This window comes from Talpa occidentalis, unplaced genomic scaffold (genome assembly GCF_014898055.3).
Source record: "Talpa occidentalis isolate TD23 unplaced genomic scaffold, MPIMG_talOcc4v2.1 talOcc4.11, whole genome shotgun sequence".
Lineage (NCBI taxonomy): Eukaryota > Metazoa > Chordata > Mammalia > Eulipotyphla > Talpidae > Talpa > Talpa occidentalis.
The window spans coordinates 79682714-79706564 of NW_023601104.1; the positions used below are offsets into that span (position 1 = coordinate 79682714).

Genomic DNA, 23851 nt, shown 5'->3' on the forward strand with positions numbered 1-23851 from the left:
ATTCCACACAACAATAGAAGACACATTCTTTTCTAGTATAATGGGACATTTACCAACACTGATATTATTCTGGACCAGAAACAAGTTTTAAGAAAATTAGAAGGATTGCCTCTGACTTGCCTCAGGGATTCCCTAGGCCACCCTCTGACCAGTAGGTCACTAGAAAGTCTCACAAGTTCAGAAAAACTCTTGAATTCATGACTACAGCTTATTACAACAAAAAGCTAGAGATAAAAATTAGTAAAGGCAAATGATGCATAGGTAAGGACAGGCTCAAACTTTCATTGTCTCCTCCCAGTAGAATCATATAAACTGTACTTATTTCTCCCAGCAACAACGTGGAACAGCACCATGTGTTGTAAATATAATAACTGGTATCACCAAAGCCCCATATATAAAAAGACATTCTTATCAGGCAGGGCATTCCTAGGAGCCGGTCAAGGCCAGTTCTTTTCTTTGGAATGTGCAGAATTGGAACATCCCAAGTCTACTTAGCCCTTTACAACACAAACCATAATGGAATTAATTTAGAAATGAACAACTGAAAGATTTTTGGAAAATCTCCCAAGTATTTGGGAATTAAATACCACGTTTCTAAAGAAATCAAAAGTTAAATTAGAAAGTATGGTGAACTATTGATAAATGAAAGTAAAGCTACAACCTATCAAAATTTGTAGGATAGTGTGAAAGCAGTATTTAAGAAAAAAAAATTTACACTAAATGCCTAGAGTAGGAAACAAAAAAAAGTTCTCATATATACTTTAGCTTCCTTGCAATCCAGCCCTGCATGCTCTCCTGGCAGAGTATCTGTCCTGTCCAAAGTACTCACAAAGCAGTTTTCTTAGCCCAAAGCTGAGAGGCAACCTGTGGTATTATTGTCATTCCCAAATGCTAAGCTTTAAAGTCAGAAGATCTTCCTATTAAAGAGATTCCTGGGAGCACTTAATCATGTTCAGTTGGTTAAGTGTACATTTTGGGACATGAGATGTTTTTTAGCTAGTATTGTGCTGTGAACCTCGCTTTACCTTTAAAAACATGCTATGAAACATATTTGAATGAGAAGCTCTGTTTGGTCTGAATGGGGTCACAGAGAAGTTCCTGATCAGGGTCAACCTGAATGTCAAAGTCAGGTGGTGCTCTCTGTCTAGTTAAGGGCCTTTTTTTGATGTAATTTATGGATATTCTATTTTGGTGGTCCAATTCTGATGTTCCATTTTGTCTTTAAAGAGAGAGGGCATTTCTTTTTTTTTTTTTAAAGATTTATTTATTTATTTATACAAGCACGGGGTACAGTCAGAAGCACGGGAGGGTGAGAGAATTCACCAGAGCCAGAGCGGAGAGCAGAACAGGCAGACTGATGAAATACACTGCTGAGGGGAGCAGCGGGCGGCAGGAGAGGTCTGCGCGCCATGTGGGACCCTCACCAGGCGGCTGGGAATCGAACCGGCGCTGCAGAGGCTGCGGGCAGCTTCGCAACCCAGCGCTCAACCGCTGCGCCACCAGGGGAGGCCCGAGAGGGCATTTCTTCCACACAGTCTAGGTGGGAGAAATGCCCTCTCTCTTTAAAGACAAAATGGGGACTATAACCAAGATGAAAATGCATACATTGTGTAAAAATGAAAAATGATGTAAAAAATATGTATAATTAAAATAATAATAATAATAAAATAGAGAGTGTAGAGGGAAAGAAGCAGTTTTTCAGTTTGTGATATCCAGGACTGTTTTCTGACCCTGCAAAGCAATATTAAAAATAAATTTCCATGAAAAAAAAACTCAGTGTTTGTGTGTTTGATTTTTTTTTTTTAGGACTTTGTTTAGAGAAGTTGCCTATTTCCTCTTCTACTAGTAATCTCCATGTGGACCGGGAACAGGATGTCATCACTTGTTATGAGAAAGCAGGGGACATTGCTCTCCTATACCTCCAAGAGATAGAACGGGTAAGTGAGAACCATGAGTTCGCTCCAGTTGATAACTTCAATATTTCACATCAGTTCCTAGAGAATTGTGATCACCCTTGGTGTCTGGATGCAAAGCTCTATTTATGTTCTTTAATGGTGGTGATGGCAGCACCTTGTAAAAATGGTTTCTTGTAAAAAGTGTTTCAGAAACATTTTAACATCCTCTGAGTGGACAAGATGGTATGCATCTGTTCATACCTTTGGCACGTAAAGCTGGCTGATAACTCCTGTTCCTCTCTGAAAAATGGTTGAAGCTTCATTTGTACTTGTGTGGACAATGTGCAGACATAGCGTATGTCTGGTACTCTGTGGTTGTGGCAAAGGTCTGCTGGGGACCCTCAACCACCCCGCTTGGAGCAGAGAGAATGAGCAAGATGCCCTGGGTTTGTACCCTCAGGCAGAGGAAATTGGAGCCCAGATGAAGCCTGAGAGCTGTGGACATCTGTCTGTTTAGAAAGATTGCTGTCTTTTGAGTCTGTTTTTACTAAGTCCCTTCACTTCTCAACCTCATTTTTCCCATCTGTAAAAGGAACATAAATAGATCTGCCTACAGAGTCCTTGTGGGATTATTAAAGGTCATATAAATAAAGGCACTTAGCCTAGATTCAGGAGCACATTGATTCTTGGTAAATGCCACTTGTTTTTACTAATAACAACAGCTCCTCGTAATCTCTGCCCTAGCAGCATTTCCTGGAGTTCTAGCCAAGACTTGACTCTGATATTTCCCCCTGCAGACCCAGAGATACAGCCTGTGGGAGTGTTTGAAATGAATAGAAATCTTAGAGGAGAATTTAAAAATGATCAGAAATCTTGTTCCCTGTTCAATTTTATGGGTTCTCTGTTTCCATGAGGATTAGGATGGAAAGGGACTACCAGAATCTTGCTAGCTTTTATTATTTTATAGACTGGAAGCAATTGTTTTCACAACTGTTTTGTGTGTCATTCATGACAAGGATCAGAACTGCCTTTCAGAAGGCTCGGGGAAAGAGTGAGGGCCACAGAAAAGAGGTTGCGAGCATGTCGGAGTGGAGATGACCCGACTCACATCAGAATGGTTTCTAAATCATGGTTTTGATGTCTGGGAATTCAGGAAGACTGCCTTGCCAAAATGTTGGCAAGAAAGTTGCCATGAGAAAGGACTTTTTTTTTTTTTTTTTTGGGATCATTCAGAATGTATAGGATCTTTAGCAGAATGATCCTACAGCCTGCTTTTAACATCCCATTATTTTCACAACCTGTCTCCTTGATAGCCAGTGCTTGTCCATGGGGAACTCTGCTTGCCCCAGCTAAGCTATTCTCGTTGACCACACAGCACATGCCACTGCGGGGCCCTTATGCCCCCTTGACACACAAGAAGTCAGGGCCAAAGCTGGGGTTAGAACTCGCCTATCCCGACACCTGTTAGTGCTTGCTCACCCCTTTATTATCTCAGGCCTCAGCAAACAAATACCAAGCCATGTAGTTTCCTAAACCTAAGTGGAAAGTGCTCAGTAAGTACCTGACTGAGCAAGCCATTGCTCTTCATTGGGGAAGCAGCACAGCGGGGTTCCAGCTTGAGGTATGTAGGTGATGCTCACATTTCTGGCTCAGATTTTCCAGGGGGAGTTTTCCTTCTTGGGAAGCCACCGGAGGCCTCCTCAGATCCAGCGAGGTATTAACAATGAGAGAGACTGAACGAACCAAGCATCTCTTTGAATGGTACTAAGTAATCAGGAAATTATCTGTTGACTGAGAAAAAGTCCAGGATAAATTACTTTCTTCAGTGACCACTGAGCTGGGTGGAAGTTCACAGGTTTTTATGAGGCAAGATAACAGGTGCTGTGCAGACACACCTAGTAGGCTTTTTTTTTTTTTTTAATTTTGAATTTAAATGACTTTTAAGAAGTCTGCTAAATTGAAAAGTTGAAAGAAGTAAAAGACTGGGGCAGCCTTAGACAAATAGTGCTTTGCTTTTCTGAATAGGCAGACTTTTTAAAGTAGAAAATCCCACACACTCTGTTCCTGTATTTGATCTGCTGGGCAGAGGTGGTGGTTCAGTGTTTCTCCCCTTGTTTTCTAGCCATTCGATAGCGAAGAAACTTGTGTTTGCCAGGACTTTCTGGCACTTTATCTGTTAGTGTTGGCTCTTTCCTTCATTCATTAGCAAGAATGAAATCTGGGAGAACTTTGAGGACAGTTTGAAGTATGGTGGCCATTGTTTTTTACCGTCTGGAACTACCCGGTTGGGGTCCTGAGGTGATCCCCTGCTCTGGGTTTCTCTAATGTTGGTTGTGGTCAGTGAGGTGAGAAATGTCAGCTTCCTGACGGGCAGTGGTTCTCCTGAGTGCGGCCACTGTGGCTTCCCTGAGGCAGCAGAGAGCTGAGAGGAAGTGACGATTGCTGTTGGCATTCTGGTCTTGCTGCCTCTTAGCTGTGGGACCTCAGGCCAGTGACTCAGCCTCTCTGTGCCACCTCCTCATAAAACAGTGGTAACAAACGCTGCAAAGTTGTTCTGAGGGGATACAATGGGCGGGCGCCTACACTTCCCACAGCATGGTCAGCTCCCAGCGAACATTGGTTTTGTTGTTGTCTGCTCCTATGTCACCTGACTGAAAGTCGCCCTAACTTTAGAAGGTTTCAGATATTTAGATAGAAGTCTGGAATATTATAAACACGCCTTTATCTAAATTGTTTATGGACTGTGGGGGAGTATTCTTAGAGTAATTTTTTCATGAGAATTTGGTTTTCACTTTCTTATGCTGAAGCTCCTGGGACAGTATCTTCTCTGAAATCACATTTCACATCTGGGCTCTGGACTTCTGCTCAGGTCTGTTTGACCATGGTCCCATCATTTATTTCCTTGTGCTTCAACCTTTTGATTTCACGGTGGGGCCAACACTGGCCGACTGGACGAGAAGAAAACCCTGGGGTTTCCAGCCAGTGCGCTAGGGGCTTTGCAAGTGCTGGTCTCCCGCCTTTTCCCAACATGGAGGCGGGGCTGAAAGAGACGCGAACATGGAAGCTACCTGCACGGAAAGTCTGTTTAGTGTTAGCTTTCTTCTATTAGGGTTATAGCGACAGCTATGAATACGTCTCTCTGATAGTTTGTGCTGTAAAGGGAAATAAAAGAGATCCTAAAATAATCAAATCAAATTAGAGCAAATAGAAGCAGTGTGGCATGGTCTAGAGTAGCTAGCTCATCTTCAGGTGGCACTTCAGGTGGTGCCAACAGGAAATAAATTATCTGCCCCACAAGGGACTTTGAGAGGGGCAACGATAGGAATAAAGTTGACCTCACACTTGAATATCATAACATGAGCCCTGCTGTTGGCAAATGAAATCATCCTGTCTCTGTCCTTTGCTTCATCAGCCAGCCAGCTGGGCATGGCATTCTTGAGCAGAAGCAGTGCCAGGGTGGAACTTGACCATCTGCTGACAGTTCATTCCTTGACGTCCTATTTTAGAATTATGGGACATTCATAGACTTTTTATTGGTCGTTTCAGTGCCAAAGTTTTGAGAAGAAACAACTGGTCCCCAAATATTGCAGGACCCAGCCCAGATTTACTCTGCTCTTCAAGGAGTTGCTCACATGTCAGCACTGTCATACCTCGACTGATTGCCACCTCCCTGCAGGAGGAACTTTTGGTGACGTAGCTGAGGTGTTGGATTCAGATCTGGATTAGATTGAGTTTACCATGTGTCTGGTACTCAAACCAGATGTCCTTGGAAAAGTACTCAATGCTGCTCAAAGGCAGGCAGATTCTGGAGGTCCATGGGGCTGTGCTTTTGGCTTTAAAATGTGAGACAATGAAGAAAAGACAGATTCTTCCTTCCCTTCCCCTTCCTCTTTGAGGGAAAGTCCCTACCTTTCCCCTCAAGCCAGAGCAGCAGTTTACAGTTCATTAGCTGAGAGTCACACATTGGAATAAATATTTCCTTGAGGAAATGTCAGGATGGACAGACCTGGCAATGTACTCGAGTTAGAGTCTGCCTTCTGGCTGTCTCGGCTAGGAGGCTACAACACACCTAACACTGGGTTAGAATAGTCTAAAAACTAGAAAGGATCATAGCCTGTTTTAGGTTTTGGATCTTTTCAGTCTTTGCCCTCATAATTTTATAGTATTAAAGGGTGTTATACCTGACTTTTTCCAATCAGCATTATGTCAAAGCCTCTGAGTTTTCATGGCTATATAATATTCCATCAAGTAGAAAGCCCTAAAGATATAACTATATAATTAACAGCTGGGCTAATGGTTGTGGGACAACCCTGCAGTGCCGTCTTCCTTCAGGTGGCTTCCCACCTGCTCGACATCATTTTTGAAGGGCAAATTCCAGAAGTGGGGATCTCTTCACCATCCTTGGTACTACACTCACGTCCACTTGCTTTCTGCAGGTCATTCTAACCCCTTGCTCCTCTGGTGGAGCAGCAGGGCATGGTTGCTCTGCCATCTTGCCAGAGTTGTTTTTGTGTAAGTTGTTTTGCTGATTTGCTACATGCACATGGTACCTTGAGTTTTCATTTTCATTTCTTTGATTACTAGTGAGGTCGTGATTTTTTTCTGTTTGCTTACTAATGAGATTTTATTTTGTAAAATGACAGCATTATTAAGATTTAATTCACGTAGCATGTCATTCACCCACTTAAAGTGTACAATTCAGTGGATACTAATATACTCATGGAGTTGTGCCATCACCATCAGTCTTCAATTCCAGAATATTTTTATCACCCCCAAAAGAAACCCTATACCCACTAACAGTCACTCCCTGTGTACCTCCTCTCTTCCCATTCTCTATAGATGTGTATGTTGTGGACATTTCATATAAATAGAACCAATGTGTGGTCTTTTGTGACTGGCCTCTTTGGCCCTGTGTCCTGGTGTCTCAGTACTTTCTTTCCACTGCCCGATAATGCCCCGTGTGTGGGTACACTGTGTAGGTCCATTCATCATTTTATCACCTGCCACTTGGGTTCCTTCTACTCTTTGACTAGTACAAATAATGCTGCTATAAATATTCCTATGTAAGATTTTGTGTTGACAGATTTTTCATTTTTCTTAGATATGAACCTGAGAGTGGAATTTCTAGACCTTAGGGTAACTTTATGTTAAACTTGCTATATTTCTTTTTTTGTCTGTTTATACTCTCTGCCTAGTTTTGGGATGTGGTGTTTCTCTTAGAATTTTAATGAAGTCTTTATGTCAGATGAAGTCTAATGTGTTAACTCTTTATCATATTTATTTTGAATGTTTTCCTACTCAGTAATTTCCTGTTTTTAAGTTACTTATAAATTTAAAATCTGTATATAGTTGAAAGGATGTCTTTTTTTTTAGTTACATTTGTTTGATTATCTTAAAGCAGAAATATTAGGATCAAACCCCTTTAGGATGAAAATTTTCAACCATCCCCATGATTTTAAAAATCCTTTCATTTTTAAATCTTCTTGGGATTTATTTTGGTATGTCATATTAAATGTAACTCTATTGTTTTCCCCAAATTCAGTGTGACTTTTAGATGCTCTTGTCTTTCATTTTTTTTGTCATATATTTTAAGTCATTCAATAAAATTTTAGATACAGGAATAATTTCTGCTATCCCATTTTGTCCTGTTAACTTTTTTTTTAAGATTTATTTATGCATACAAGAATGGGGGTACAGGCCAGAGGTGCGGGCAGTGAGAGGATTCACCAGAGACAGAGTGGGGAACAGAACAGGCAGATTGACTGAAGTACACTGCTGAGGGGAGCAGTAGTTGAGACAGGAGAGGTCTGCTGCGCCATGTGGATAGCTCCCTGGCCGGGGATTGAACTCATGCTGCAGTGGCTGCAGTTAGCTTCATAGGTTGCATCCTAACCCCTTGTGCCACCTGGGAGGCCCTGTCCTGTTAACTTTATATTTACCAGCATGACACTGTTCAGTAACTGCTTCTATATGAGAGGCTTTAACATATAAAGGATTACTAACTACTTATAACTCTTATTTTCAAAATATTCATTGTTATTTTCTATTGCTATTTACAGATGAATTTTAGGATATTTTATTGAGTTCAAGAAAAATCCTACTGGGATTTGGTTGAATTTTTATTAACTCTCTATATTAAATTGGAGACTAACATTTTGTCTTCACTCATCTGTGACCATGATAGACCATTTTGTAAGACCTTTTATTTTACAAATTTCTAATTAATTTTGTATCCAGTTCTTTTCTATTTGTGTTGCTTTGAGAACAGGATCGTTATTTTTTCATTATATTCCCACATATACCAATGCTTTTGATTTTTTAATTCATTACACACATATTTATCAAGTGCCTTCTATATTCTAGGCACTCTGCGAACCCCAGGTCACTGGAATGGGTAAGACTCAGAGAATGTCCTGCAGACCCACTGTCTTGTGAGGACATAGGCTCATAACCAGTGGGGGTGACTTGGAGGGGAACACTCAGAGAACTCTGCAAGCCCACAGGGGGATCTCTCACCCATGCAGAAATTCAGGGGTGGCTCCTGGAAGAGATGACACTTGCTCTGAATCTTTTTTTAATTTTTTAATTTTTTACATCTTTTGTTCATTTTTAAACAATATTTGCTTCCCCTCACCCCCTCAGGTGTAGTCCCCATAGAATTTCCTTCCCCAATGCACCCGTGATCTGAATCTTGACAGCTGATAAGGGCAGCCGTGTAGGGTGAGGGTGATTAGCCACAGAGCTGAACTCCTCTCTAAAAGCAGAGTTGATTCTTTTCATTTTTCTAAGACTCTGAATGGAAGACAAACGATCCTATTGTTTCTCCCTGTCTAATACTTTCCATCTTATCGCTTTCTTTCATCTCCTATCTCCAGACATTCCAAGATAAAATTAAAAATAAAGCTGGTGGAAAATATTCTTATTTTGTAGCTACTTGAAGGTAACTCTTTCATATATCTCCACTTAGGCTTATAATGTTTATTTGATCACTAAGTTTTGCAGTTGATAACAAGCATGTGAGGTATTGTGATCCCACTAATTAAGATCTGTGAGATCGAAGGAGTTGTCCCAAGTCCACAGATGATGAGGGGTGTCAGAACCAGACCTTGAGCCTGGGTCTTTTGACCTGAGACCTTTGGCCCCTGCCCTCTTGCTATTATGTCTCCCTAGTAGTTAGGGATGTGATTTTGCCAAACCAGCCGGCACTAGTTAAGGATACTTGCTGGCACTTCTATCATGGAGAAGTATTTATACCCAGAACAAGCGGCAGCTTCAGCACTGCCAAACAGTGCTCCTGCCCAGGCCCATGTGATAGAGGCTTTTTGTGAGGAAGGGATTAAATCCAAGATGCTTAGCTTTCAGGAAAACCCTAAGCTAAGCTATTCACTCTGCATTCTCCCTTGAGTCTTTCTCATTCTCCCCATTTTATAACATAAAGTCTCAGTCGGGCAGCCCTGCCCTCTTGTTTTTAAACTTTGTGAGCAAGCTCAGACTGCTGGGGCAGGGAGGGAGGGCTGGGCTGCAGAGTCGGTGGGGGTGGGGACCTGGGTTGTAGCACCAGCTTTACCATTTGCCAGCCATGTGATTTGGCAACTCATTCAATGGAGCAGAGTCTTAGTTTTCCCTTAGGCAGGATGACAATATATACCTTTGCCAGCTTTTGTGGGAGAATAAATATTCCACAGTGGGCCACAAAGTGCCTAATGTGTTGTTGATTACTTTCTTAGTGGTTTCTTCCTGCATTTCTGATTGGCTTTGCAAAATTATTCATTCACTTAGTGCATATATTGAATACTCACCCTGCACCAGATACTGCATAGACACTGTATACATACATTAGTAAGTGAATAGATGTGGCCCCTGGATTTATGGAAGTTTCAGCACAATGGAGACAGTGAGTAATCGAGTGGAAAAATGCATGATAAATGAAGCAAAGGAGTAGAATTAGGGTGCTGTGAGGGATAATAGGGGTAGACCCACTTTGTAGTAGGTGGTTAGGAACTGTCCTTCTGAGAAGGTGACAATCAACTGATACTTGAGATATGAGAAAGCATATACAAGTAATGTGGTCCAGGCTGTGTTATAAAAATTTATTTAAGCTGCTCATAGACACTAGAAGAGAAGTGAAGGAGCAGGAAAAGACATGGAGACTCCAGTTAGGAGGTTATTGTAGAAATTTAATAGAAAGCAGTAGTAGCTTAGCTGTAGGGTTGGTAGTGAAAATGGATAGGTACAGACATCCTTGAGAAATAATTATGAGGGACTGGGTAATAGACTATATGTGAGAGCGTGTCATGGCTCACTTTGCAGTGTCTGATTTGGGCAACTGGGTGAATATCAGTTATTAAAGTGGGATGATAATTTCCTCAAATGAAGTCTAAACCTAGACTGGGGGTGTAATAATGCCCAGAAGTTTCCTGGGGGTGGAATTGGGTGGCTCTTATTCTGAGACATTCTGGGAGGTAGGAGAGAGATGCCCAGAAAGGAACTCCTCTTTTTTTTTTTTTTAATAATAAATTTTATTTTTATATTCCCCATACAATTGCAGCCCCCCATTCTGACCCCAATCCCTCCCCTACCGCCCCCCACCCCCCAAATAGTGTCTCTGGTTCATAGTTTTTTGTTGATTTTGATTTTCACTTTCTTATAGTTATTCATTTTCCTGGTCCCTTATTTAAGTTTTCTAGATTCCTGCTATGAGTGAGACCATCCAGTATTTTTCTTTTTCTTTCTGGCTTATTTCGCTGAGCATGATCCCTTCCAGTGCCATCCATGTTGCTGCAAATTGCATGTGTTTATCTTTTTTGAATGCTGAGTAATATTCCATAGTATATATGTACCACATCTTCTTGATCCAGTCATCTATTTTTGGGCATTTGGGCTGTTTCCAAAGCTTAGCTATTGTAAATAGTGCTGCTATAAACATAGGGGTGCAGGTGTTCTTTGGAATGGATGTTTCTGTGTCCTTTGGGTAAATACCTAGGAGTGGAATTGCTGGATCATATGGAAGCTCTATGTTTAGTGGGTCCAGAAATCTCCACACAGCTCTCCATAGTGGTTGGACCAGTTTGCACTCCCACCAACAGTGCAGAAGAGTTCCTTTTTCTCCACACCCTCGCCAACATTTGTTGTTGCTAGTTTTTTTAATATGTGCCATTCTCACTGGTGTAAGATGGTATCTCATGGTAGTTTTGATTTGCATTTCCCTGATTACAAGTGATGTTGAACATTCAGAAAGGAACTCTTGAGGATGAATTCATTTCCTGAAGTCAGGGTACATAGACCCTCCCTAAGACTAAGAGACTGGACAGAAGAACTAAGAATTTCCCTCCTTTCCCCACCAGTGATGCAACAAATACTACATCAAGTACCAAGTAATAGCAGAATACCAGTGGGCAGAGAGAGAGACCTCCTTCTCTCTTATGTAGCGTAAACATAATAGAGTATGCCAAAAACTGAGGGTGGAATAGAAACACTAAGGAAAACTCTTTGGTATACTAGATCCCACAGTGAGCACAAGGTAGCAGCCCAGTGCTGGGGGAATTTGAAATCTGTGATGTATTAGAGGTAACTGTAGAAGCAACACAACCCAGGCTCAACTCAACTACTAACTAGATGGATTTTATCAGGCTTTTGGCCTGATAAAAAGAAAAAAAGTACCTATTTTAAGGTGTAAATATTGTTTACCGTAATCTGATTTTGCACATACCATTAAAACAAATAGTATGAGCTTCACATGTATACACATACACACGGAAATAAATAAACTATTGTAAAAAGCAATACAGGGACCCCAAACCCAGAAAAAATGACTTAGGTGTTAGAACGATTGGATAGAAACTTACAAATACCCATGAGTAATATGGTAAAGGGAAAGAAACAAATATGCATGAACAGATAGGAATTTTAGTAAAGAGAGAGAAGCTATAAAAAAGTGAAATTGAAATGCTAAAAATAACTTGTATAAGAGATGAAGAACCTTTTCAATGACTTATTAGAAGACTGGACACAGCTAAGAAAAAATCTTTCTATTGAATATAGGTAAATATTGATTATCTAGACAGAAACACAAAAAGGAAAAAAAAATGTAGGGAAAAGGTAGGGCATCCAGAGCCCTGGATGTATCTCTTTTGCAACAATTATTTGGTTTCCCAAAAGGAGAAGTGAAAGAAGTTGGGAAAGAAATATTTGAAGAGGAAATAGCTGAGAATTTTTCAAAGTTACTGAAATACAGCATATCACAGATCCAAGAAAAGAATGTCAAGAAACAGAAGCAAGATTAAAAATACACAGGTAGACACAGTACCCAAACTATTGAAAACCCAAACAGGCAGTCAGAGAAAAAAAAAACTTTTAAAAACAGAAGAATCAAGATAAAAGAAACAGAAGGCTAATCAACAGTCATGCAAGCCAGAAGACATTGGAGAGACACCTGTGAAGTACTGGATGAAAAATTTTAAAGCATCTTTCAAAAAAGAAGGCAAAATAAAGACTTGTATGTTTTAGAACAAACAAAAGTTGAAATAATGCATTGCCATAAACCTGCATGAAAAGAGATTTTTTTAAGGAAGTTTTTTAGCTGAAAGAAAACACAACTTATGCACATAAAATGAAGGTCATCCTAAATGATGGAAATGAAAGTAAATATGAGTTTTTAAATTTTAATTTCTTTAAAAGACAATCAAATGCTTAAATCTAAAATAGTAACAATGTATTATGGGATTTTTAACATAAAAGTAAATGTGTGACAATAATAGCAAAATGCATAGAGGAAGAAATGGAAGCATGTTGTTACAAGGTGTTCATACTCTATATGAATTTGTGTAATATTATTTGAAAATTAACTGTGATAAGTTGAAGAGCTGTTTGGTAAACCTTAGGGCAACCATTAAAAAATAACAAAGAGGGGCCTCTCTGGTGGCGCAAGGGGTTAAGATGCTACCTATGAAGCTGTCCACAGGCTCTGCAGCACGAGTTTGATCCCTGGCCAGCCAGGGAGCAACTCACGTGGCACAGCAGACCTCTCCTATCTCACCCACTGCTACCCTTAGCAGTGTCCTTTAGTCAATTTGCCTGTTCTGTTCCCCACTCTGACCCTGGTGAGTCCTCTCACCGCCCCCACACACCTCTGGCCTGTACGTCAGCTCTTGTATGCATAAATAAATAAATCTTTAAAAAAAAAACAAACAAAGAGATAATCAAACAGTTCATAATAGAAATGAAATGAAATCCTCAATCAAAAAATAAAATAAAAAATATAATGTGGGAGAAAAAAGAAACAAAGAACATAAGGGACAATAAATATCAACTAGCAAGATGGTTCCAATTATGTTAATAATTAACATTAAACATAAATGGTCTAAACACCCCCATTAAAAGGCAGATATTTTCAGATTGGACATAAAAGCAGATCTAACTGCCTACAAGAAAACCATTTAAGTATTGCTGAGCTAACAAAAAGTAAAAATTGCAAACAACAAGCAAGGTAAAGCTTTTACTAGACATTGTAGCCAATGCAAGAAAAAGAAATAAAGGCAGCCAGATTGAAAAGGGAGAAATGGAACTGTATCTGTGTGCAGATCACTTGATCCTGTAGATAGAAAATTCTGAGGAATTCACACACCCAGAGCGCTATTATAACTAATAAGTGATTTCATCAAGACTCTAGGATACAAAATCAGTATACAAAAATCACTTGTATTTGCACGACATAGCAATGACAATCTGAAAATGAAATTAAGAAAACAATTACACTTACAATAGCAACAAAGATTAGTTTAAAAAGTACAAACCTGGGCCTCCCTTGGTGGCACAGTGATTGAGTGCTGGGCTGTGAGGTTGCCCGCAGCCTCTGCAGCACCGGTTTGTCCCCGGCCAACAGCGAGGGTCCCAAAAAAAAAAAAAAAAAAAGACAAACCTTGGGGCCTCCCTGGTGGCATAGGGGTTAAATCTCAGCACTCTCACCCTATGGCTCAACTTGGCAGCCGGAGTTTGATCCCCAGCCCAGAAGCTAACCTACACGGCATAGCAGTCCTCTTTGGTCTCACTTGCTATTCCCCTTAGCAGTGTATTTCAGTAGATCTGCCTGTTCTGCTCTCTACTCTGTCTCTGGTGAATCCTCTCACCCCCACACCTCTGACCTACACCCCAGTTCTTCTATGCAAAAAATGAATAAATAAATCTTTTTTTGTAAAGTACAAACCTTGAATGAAGCAAACCTTGGCTTAAATTTAGTGGCTAAAAGTATAAATCACTGTTGAAAGAATTGAAAAGAAACCTAAGTAAATGGGGAGACATCCCATGTTCATGGGTGCAAAGACTCAATTTGTTAAAATGGTAGTATACCCCAAGTTGATACACAAATTCAACTGAATCCCTCTCCAACTATCAGTTGCCTTTTTTGCAGAAATTGACAAGCTGATTCACAAATTAACACAGAAATGCACGGGACCAGAAGAGCCAAAACAATCTTGAAAAAGAGCATAGCTGAAGGACTCACACTTCCTGGTCTCTAAATTTACTATAAAGCTATATAATCAAGACCATGCACACAATTAGTATTCCTGAAAAAGAAAATGCAAATATATATATATATATATATATATATACTTAAAAAGATAAGAATTATAGTTATATAATCAAAGAGAAACTCTTCAATCAAGTAAAATTTCATTGGACATTTCCTATGTGCTGTACTACATGATCTGTCCATTCTTACTCTCATTAACTCTGTAGAAATATGCTAGGAGAGAAGTTCCATCATCATCTCCTTTTTACCAACGAGAACACCGAGGTATGGAGGGCTGTGACTTGCCCATAGCAGAGCTGGGCTCTGAACCTGGACGGGCAACCTGACCTGACTCCAGTGCATTACTGCAGACCCCAGCTCCCAGCTTGTAGGTGGGGAGTTTATGCCGTGTTCCAAGAACAAGCTATACAGGTTGAATGGCAAGACATTTCCTAGTAGATTTTCTAGACCTCAGGGAAAAAAGGACTGCTCTTTATAGATTTTCTGCTGGAAGAACAGTAGGCTGTCTTCTGAGTTCTCCACAGCAACTTTTATTGTCAGAAGATACTGGAGTATCTTCAGTCGGAGGGGGACAAAGTATGAAATGTCAGGCTGGGTCAGGTTTAGAGGGATGGAGGTAAGGCTAGACATTCGAGAATTCAGGGCCCCTGGTGTCCAGAGCCCTTTGTTACTATTCACCAACCAGGAATTGATACAAAAATTAAAAATTCAAGAAACAGTAAATGCATTTCAATATAGAACCAATGCAAAAACAATTATGGGCTAGAACATAATTGTTAGGAAACTTGACAATGTAAAAATAGTAATATAACAAGAGCAGAAGTCTGAGAAAACAAAGGGGAAGGTAGTATGAATATGTTCACTCATGCCTGGCTCCACAGATGTGGTGTAGAGTTGAACTAAGTAGATGAAAGAATTACATATTTTCTCTCTCTCTCCATCCCTGTCTCTCACCTTCTGTCTATCTCTGTATATGTATACATATATGTAACACATATGAACATGTAATATATGTATTTTAACTGTAGAGAGACCTTTTATGAACTACGTGTGAAAAAACATTTTTTTCTGAATCTGGGTGTGACTTTGGTTACACTTTAGTTTTTCCTGTTAAATTTAATTAAAATTAAATATAATGACTTTCATTTAAAAGTACATAATATAATACAATCAGTTTTTTTTTTAAAGATTTATTTGTTTATTTATACAAGCACTGGGTACAGTCAGAAGCGTGGGAGGGTGAGAGAATTCACCAGAGTCAGAGGGCAGAGCAGAGCAGGCAGACTGATGAAGTACACTGCTGAGGGGAGCAGGGGGCGGCAGGGGAGGTCTGCGCGCCATGTGGGACCCTCACCTGGTGGCCAGGGATCGAACCGGTGCTGCAGAGGCTGCTGGAAGCTTCGCAACCCAGCGCTCAACCGCTGTGCTACCGGGGAGGCCCTACAATCAGTTTTTGTCAAATACTTTTTACCTCTCCCCTGATACATACATGTGTGTGTGTGTGTGTGTGTGTGTGTGTGTGTGAGAGAGAGAGAGAGAGAGAGAGAGAGAGAGAGAGAGAGAGAGAGTGCGAGAGCGAGCACTATCTGGATTGTTCAATAACTGGTTACTTAGTGTGGTGGGATTTTGAGATAATCTTTAATTTTCTTTTATGTACTGCTCTGAATTGTTTTTGTTTTCGTTTAATCATGGCTTTTTTTTTTTTAATTAAAAACTGTCCTCAGAAGCAAATGAAGGTTAAATTTTAAAAGTTTCAGTGTTGGAACTCCAATTGGAGATGTCAAGGAAGCCGAATGTATGAGTCTGGAACTCAGAGGGAACGTCTGGAATAGAGATGATAAACACGGGAGTTGGCAGCATACAACTGATTTTTGAACAGGCATGGATGAGAGCACCTTAATAAAGACTTAAGAGAGAAAAGACAAATGCCCAGGACCACCCTCTGCATCTCCAGCACTTAGGGAGGCATGCAGGAAGCCCCCAGAAATGATGGTCCCCAGAGCTTGGAGGAGCACCTCTTACTGCAGGGTGACATGCCGAGTGGGGAAGGAGCCGCCAGTCCTGATAAGATGCTCGCGTATAGTTTGAAGGCAAGGTTTGCACACCTGGGTTTCATTCCACAGCTGGTTCAATGTGTGCCTTCTACTTTTCTTTTCCCCCAAACTCGCAAGTTAGAGAACCAGCAGTTGCTTCAAGTCCACATGGAGAATAGTTCCAAGGCCTCTGGAAGATTAGGGGTCTGGTTAATGGCTGGGTCTTTGAAGAGCAAATGTGGACAGTGTGTTTGGAGCGCACTTGATGGTTTTCAAATGGACCACAGGTAGCTTCTGTTTGTGGGTTTAAGGAGAGTAGCCTCTGTCCTAGTAGATATATGTGTTTGGACTTCACCATAACCCATTCAACTTGCAAGTCTTGGTCCTGATTAGTTGGCAGTCTTTCTTGCAGGACTAGAAATGTTAACCTATGTTAACCTCCTTATCTGTTGACAAGAGGTCAAGTTTGGGGAGAGGGAGCTTACGTTGTTTCTCTCAGCTCTCCCCTTGAGCATAGATGCCTGCTAGTTGGGCCATGGGCTGCTGGGAAGCCTGGCGGCCTGGCCTGCTCTGGAGAGTTCCAGGACCAGTGCCAATCACGACTCTGCTCAGCTCTTTTGCAGCTCATCAACCTCTTGTGGGACTGGAGCCACAGTCTTGCCTGTCGGCGACTTCAGCCGTTGGTGGATGATGCCTATTTCTGTGTGTTACTGGGACCGGCTTCTGTGTCACCCAGCCTGTCAACATCCTGGCATTCAGCAGAGAAGCTCCGCCCCTGATGCTCTTCTTGGCACTGTGACTTGGCAGCGCCAGCGCTCCTCAGCCCTGGTTGCAGGGAGGGCCACGCACACCCTGGGCTGCTTGGCTGCTCCCCATCTCTAGAAGTCATTTTCTCTGTGCTTCTCCCCAGTGCTGGTGGCGCACTGATGTTTGCATAAGGAAGGCAATTTTTCAAGTCATGCAGTGCATTTAGAGATAGGGTTTGAAGGAAGTAGGCTTGGATGTGGATCTGATTAGTTTTCCGATTTTCTCCCCTTCTAGGTAATACTTACTAATATTCAAAACAGAAGTCCTAAGCCTGGCCCTGCTCCCCACGATCAAGAACTAGGTTTTTTCCTAGAAACAGGACTTCAGAGAGCCCATGTCCTCTATTTCAAAAATGGGTAAGCCTTCTTCATTTTTTAAATCAAGTTCCTAAAGAAGGAAAATAGAAAACCTTATAATGCTGTCTCCAGTTTAGTGATGATCACGCGAACTACAACTGGGCTATTTTTTTTTTTAAAGAATGAACATAGACTCTTGTCTTTCCTCCACTGTCTCCCTCTCTTTCCCCTGAGCCCTGGAGCTGGGAGAAGGCAGGGCAGAGGGCTCCCTGGGGGCAGCGTTGAAAGCATGGAGCCTCAGCACCAGCTGGGGTGGATCTGGGGGAGGGGGTAGGGAGGGGCAGGCCCTCAGCTGCCCTTCCTCCCAGGGAATGGCACCGCTGGGCCTTCTCTCTTGGTGGGGAAAGTTACTGAAATGGAAACCCTGGCCCACAGGACCACACCCCCCCCCTCCCCCCGAGAATGGCTGATCAGTTCAGAGAATTGATGCCAAAACTCAGATTTTTTTTTTTTTAATGAAAGTGAGTGTGGCTGTAAGTCTACACCAGAACATTTTCTACTTGAGCTGCCTTTGAAAGAGTTTAAGAACCTGGATGTAGGGGGTAGCACTAATGCTCTTGACGTTTTTTTCCTGTTTTGTGTTGCTCTTATGAGAAATGCAATGATTCTGTTCCAAATCTCTTCAGCTGTCCCTTGTTTTGACATTGTGCTGCAGGATAGATGTGCATGGAGAGCAACAGTAGGTATCTGGGTCCTCTTGGCTCCACTAAGCTGTGCATGGGGGCCCCTAGCAGCCTGTCCCTCCCTCTAGGAATAGTCCTCTAGCGCTTTCAACAGCAGAGGGGACTCGCGTCCCAGCCTTTGGATCAGTGAGCAATGGAGTTGCTCCTTTCTCACTATTAGGACCTTCAAACCTTGGGGTGTAGCTCATAGAAGTGGAATTTCATCATCTGCCTGTGGTCCAGGCCACATAGGTCCATCCCCCTAGTTAAGAGTAAATGTTCATTTTCCAAATCCTATTGAGAAGCCCTGCTTTGCCCCAAAGTCCAGTGGTTCAGAGTCACATGGCCCAGGACACCACAAGGTTTGGAATGGCTTGGTGCTTGGACCCGAAGATGGTCTCCAGTGTGATCTCATCGCCACTGACTGAGATCGTCTGAGCAGTGGCGCATGTGCCTGGAGCTGATAATTGTGTTATATTTTCTTTGCTGTTATGAATAGTGGGAGAAGGAGGGGATGTGGAATATTTTCTGGGTGACCTGTTTCTTCTCCCTTTTCATAACAAATGGTGGTTGTCACCAGGACTCCAGCCCTTGCTCCCCTCCCTCTCACCCCTGCACATGTGTTGTGCTGACGCATGGCAGTCTCAGGCCAGGAAGGAGCTCCCTGTGGCTCAGGAGTGCCCAGCCAGTCCCCTGTGCTGAAAACATCATGTGTGAGATTGATAAGAGTGCCCTGGATACCTTACTCTCTTCTGGAAGCCTGTCTGTCCAGAAGGAAGAAACAGGGCTGTTGGCTCTGACTTTGTCCACTGAACCACTAGCTGCCTGCCGGAATCCAGCTGAAAAATAATGATGTGAAGTTGTTTGCAAGAGAGGATGGATGTCATGCCGGGAATTGCTTATGACTCATTCCCCCTTTTATTTTACTCAAGTTCAAGGAGATTCCCACTGACAGAGCCAAAGTCAGGGGAACTGCTTAACTTTGAAGCCTTTTCTCCTCTTTTCTTGTCCTGGTCTCTTCCTTGGACTTGGAAAGCAGTGCTGGCGCTGGGCCCGCCACTCTGGAGGCTCCTTGCTAGCGTGTGTTCCACACTCTGGGGTCTGCAGCAGGGAGGAGAGATTGCTTTGGGGTAGGAGGAGATGAGGTCAGTTTTGAGACCACAACCTGGATGAAAAGAGAGAAACCAGTGCAAGGTTTTGAATGTGCTAAGTGGGCTGGGGCTGCCTGAGTCCCACCAGCAGGTCCCTCAGGGCCTGAGAGCTGCACCCAGGGCCCTGACAGGGACTTCTGTCATCCCACAGCACTGGTTATTTCCTGTGGTGACTTCTTCCTTGGCTCTGCTTCTTCCTTGTCTCATTCCTTTTTTGTTTTTCTGCACTTTAAAAAATACATCTCTGAAAGGACAGAGTGGACAGAGTTTGAGGGATTTATACGAGTAGGAAAATGCACTTTAATAAGTTTGCCAGTAAGAGCTGGAAATTGATAAAGCACATTTTTTCTTTCGAAAAAGACTTAAATATGCTTAGCTTTTTTCTTTTCATCCCCAAGGAATGAGTTACAGTAATTAATTTTATTCTTTTCTATTCTCTCATCTTTTCCAAGAGTGAGGCCAGACTGGTGAATATCGGTCTCTTTCAGAAAGAACTGGACCTCAGTTGCTGGGCCCCCCGAATCCCTTAGTGCCTTGTCCTCCTGCATCCTCACAGCTGCCCCAAGGCCACCCCAGTTTTACCAGGAACCTGGCTTCCAGGTGCAGACTTCATCCTAGAGCACCTCCCCCTGTGGGGGGTTGGGTGGGGGGAAGGCAGTGCTGCCTCTCCATGTGGAGGGTTTTGATCAGACCCTCAGAGTGTGACCTTATCTGTCTCCCCACCTCTGAGAGGGAGGGTCCGCTTGACCCCCAGGAAGAGACCTTGCAGGATGGTCCCACACTTCTGCTGGTTTGTCTAGTCATTGCACTCATGTCTCCCTCCCTCCCCTGCCCATCTCCTCCCCTCAACACCCCTCTCCTGCCCTCCTTTCCACTCCTCCTGGTTCCTGCCTCCCCCCCACCTGCCTTCTCTGCACCCCCCCTTAGTTACCCTTACTCCCACTTCCCTTCTTCCCCTCCATCTCCCTCCTTTTCTCTCTGCCCTCCTTGGTGGGGAGAACACTGGGCTACCATCCAGGCCCGTAACAGCCTCTCCTCCTGGCCCAGTGCCCCCGAGCCTGGTCTGACTTGTCATGCACCCACATCTGCTTCAGTCTGTTTCTCTTACCCCCTGGGTGGCGGCAGCTCTCCTGTGCAGGGGGAAGAAATCTTGTGCAGTCGGGGGAGGGTGAAGGATGAAGGCAGGCGTCATGACCTCAGGCTGTTGCCTTGGGGATTCTTGAATTGCCTCTCCCACTGCAGGCACTGGGGTGAGGGCAGCACTGGGGTGAGGGCACTGCAGTGGTGGAGTCTGAGGACCTGGATTTAGATCCACCCTTTCTTGAGGGGATCTCAGTTTCTTTTACTGTGAAATAAGTCTAATACTACCTTAGACTTGCAGGGCAAGTCTGGCAGGGCCTGGCAGGGCCAGGGTGAGATGCAGATGGGAAATGTGTCAGGCTGGATCACCTTCCGGAAGTGGGGCCAGGTGAAGGTCAGACTCCTGTTGAAGTGGAAGTTTGCAAAGCAGGCATCACACATGTGACCACTGTTCCTCACACTACAAAGTTTTCAAGGAAGGACATTTATTTATCACCTGTGGTTGAAGTGAGCTCTGTTGAAGATGTGTTTCATCTTGGGTAATACCTAATAACTGATGTCCATGTTGGTATTTCAGAGAAAGGAGGTGGGTTGGCTGGTGTGAGGCTGTAGCACTGGGTGTACATTGGGTAGCACAGCAGGTGGCAAAGAAATAACTCCAGCCTGGCCTCCCTGCAGCCTGGCCTCCCCTCAGTCTAGCCTCCTTTCAGCCTGGCCTTGCCTCAGGCCTGGCTACCTTCAGCCAGGCCTGTCCTCAGCCTAGCCTTCCCTCGGCCTGGCCTCCCTTTGGCCTGGCCTCCACTCAGCCTGGGCTCCTCTCAGCCTGGCCTGGCCTCGGCCTGGGCTCCCCTCAGCCTTATATGGAGAGAAATGTTAGTCCCCACTTGAGTCCTTACAAACTGAATTGCCAGAGAATCTTGGGTTTGGGATGCCAGCAACTTACTGTGTGTTGTTCTGGAATATTTGACACTCTTATAAACACAGGGTAGCAAAGGACATTCTTCTATGAGGAGTATAACTTTGCTTCTTGTCAACCATGTCAGATGATCTGGGTGAGTAAAATGGATTGTAGTGTCCGGTTTCCCTGGCTCTGAATTGCTTTTCATTCAGGGAGGGTGGGAGAAACTGAAGCAAGAAGACAAATGACCCTCAACTGAGTGGAGATGTGCCTGTGGGCTGTGCTTGTTCCTGGAGTGTGTCTCAGTGGTACATCATGACATTCTGTTTGGGTCACCCTAGGAAGAAGAGAGTTGGGCATTTGGACTCCCCCAATGTACTTGCAGCCTCACCAGGAAATAAAGTGGTATGGAAGGACTTTTTGGAGTTCTGTCATTATAGACCATTAACCACCACTGTGCACTGGCTTCAGTACATTTCTAGATTTCCCCTTTGTTGCTGATTTTCATAACTATTCAGCCCAGCTCAATATAGCCTAGAATTAGAAGGCAGGAAAAGAGGTGCAGCCGGTGGTTTCAGCAGCTGCAGAGGGGTTGCTTCCTGGGCTTTTGGATTCAGAACTGACACCACAGCAGCAGAAGACAGGCAGCCTTGCTCCAAGCCTTCTCCCCAGGCTCTGGAGTATTTGGCCTTAGCCTTGCAGTCTAGCCTAGCATTGAGGCCCTCTTCCCTCTTGCATTAAAAAGTGTTTGCTTTTTAAGCCATACTCTACTTTGTAGGAGTCAAATGCAGTCTACTTGAGAGAATTCAGACACATTCCTAGTAAGCATTTGATATCTATCAACTTTTTGTGCATGAACATGGGACATTCTTCCAGATATCCAGAGATTAAAATGAAATGGGCCTCGCACTGTAGGAGAGAGCAGGAGAAAAGAAGGATAAAACATGAATTTTACAGGTTACAGTATGGCTGTATAATAGAATAAACTAAGAACCTATGACTTTAACTGAAGTTTCCAGGCCTGTTCATTCATTCATTAATGAGGATTAATTGCATAGCCAGCAGGTGTCAGACCCTATCTCATCCACTGGAGACAAAATGGTGGAGAGAGGACAGAGTCCCTGCCCCTCTAGAACTTAGCATCTCACGGTGAATTAAGACTTGAAAGAAGCAGTTTGGGGTAGTTTGGTACTTGCCAATAGGGGACATCCAGGTGGCTATAAAAACAAGCAGGAGAGTGGCCTTGAGGAGACAGGAAATGCCCCACGACATCTGGAAAGGGGAGGAACGTTTTGGAAAAGTGGGCTGAAGTAACAGATGTAGACAGACTAGGAGAAGCAGGGGGCCTGGCTAGGGCTTGGTGGTGGTGGAGAGGGGGAACTGCCTGGGGCTCAGGCACATCACCCGTGTCAGTCAGGCTTAAGGGCACTCTCGCACCGAACCTCTGGACAGAGCCTGCAAACCTGCAGCCCAGGCATGCTGAGCACATTTGCTTCAGTCACTGCCCCTCAGAGATGAGAAATCTGAGATTCAGAGACACCATTTTCAATAATCATTCAGTAAATATTCATTGAGAGCCTCATAGGTTACTTCCTAGTGCCAAACGTGTCCTAAGTGAAAGGTGGCCCCAATCACTGCCTTTAAGGAGTTTACAGTCTAGCTGGGGACCAAGGCAGTCTGATTTATTTGGTGTCACACAACCAGCTGGTGGCAGAGCTGGGACCTCTGACACCCTATCTCCCACTCTGTGTTCTCACCACTCAGGCCGTGTTGTTCACATGACCGTTCCCCCTGACACTGCGGTGCTGAGCAGGAATACATCGCACTTAGAACATAAGGACATTTAAAAGCCTGTCTGTAATTATTTATGTAATGAAGTGTCAGCCCTGTCTTCTTTGTTGAAATATAGACTATGTCTGGCTCATCCCTTAATGCCATCAAGACTTTAGTATGGAAACAAAGAATCTTTGTCAATTTTAATTATGAAACTCCAAGACCACTTTGAGTGATGAATTCAGGGGAATGATTTACGGGGAGGCAGGTAATTGCTTTGGATGGGCTCTGTAAGTGCTAGCCCTTGATGAGCCTTAGCCTCCTGGCTCCCGGGAGCTGTTCTGTCGCCAGGCGGGCACACTCAGGTTGGGCTGGCCTTGGCTTCAGCAAAAGAATGGGAGGTAGGGGGGATCATTTCAGACATCCCAAGGGTGTGTGTACAGTGGGTGGGGCCTAGTGAGCTAACTGGCTGGCGTGGTTTTGCGCAGCTGTGTGCTGCCTGTGTCGGCCCCACTTAGAACTGGAACGCCCCGAAAGATGAACTGGGGAGGAGTTTATTCCAGCGCTTCACAGTAGATTTGTTTAGGATCGAGCTTTTGTTTTAGTGGGGGCAGCAGGAGAGAGGGAGATTCTTTATTTGTGTGTTGATTCATTCACTTATTTATTT

At 43.3% G+C, this 23851-nt stretch overlaps 1 protein-coding gene across 4 annotated transcripts in view; it reads left to right on the plus strand.

The window, feature by feature from the left end:
• TTC7B (tetratricopeptide repeat domain 7B) overlaps nt 1–23851 on the plus strand; it is a 216069-nt gene that overhangs the window by 46379 nt on the left and 145839 nt on the right. For all 4 annotated transcript variants that reach the window (XM_037503711.2, XM_054691639.1, XM_054691628.1 and 1 more), the window contains 2 exons: nt 1807–1937; nt 17499–17620. In XM_037503711.2, the coding sequence (XP_037359608.1) occupies nt 1807–1937; nt 17499–17620 (253 nt within the window). The remainder of the gene's footprint in view (nt 1–1806; nt 1938–17498; nt 17621–23851) is intronic.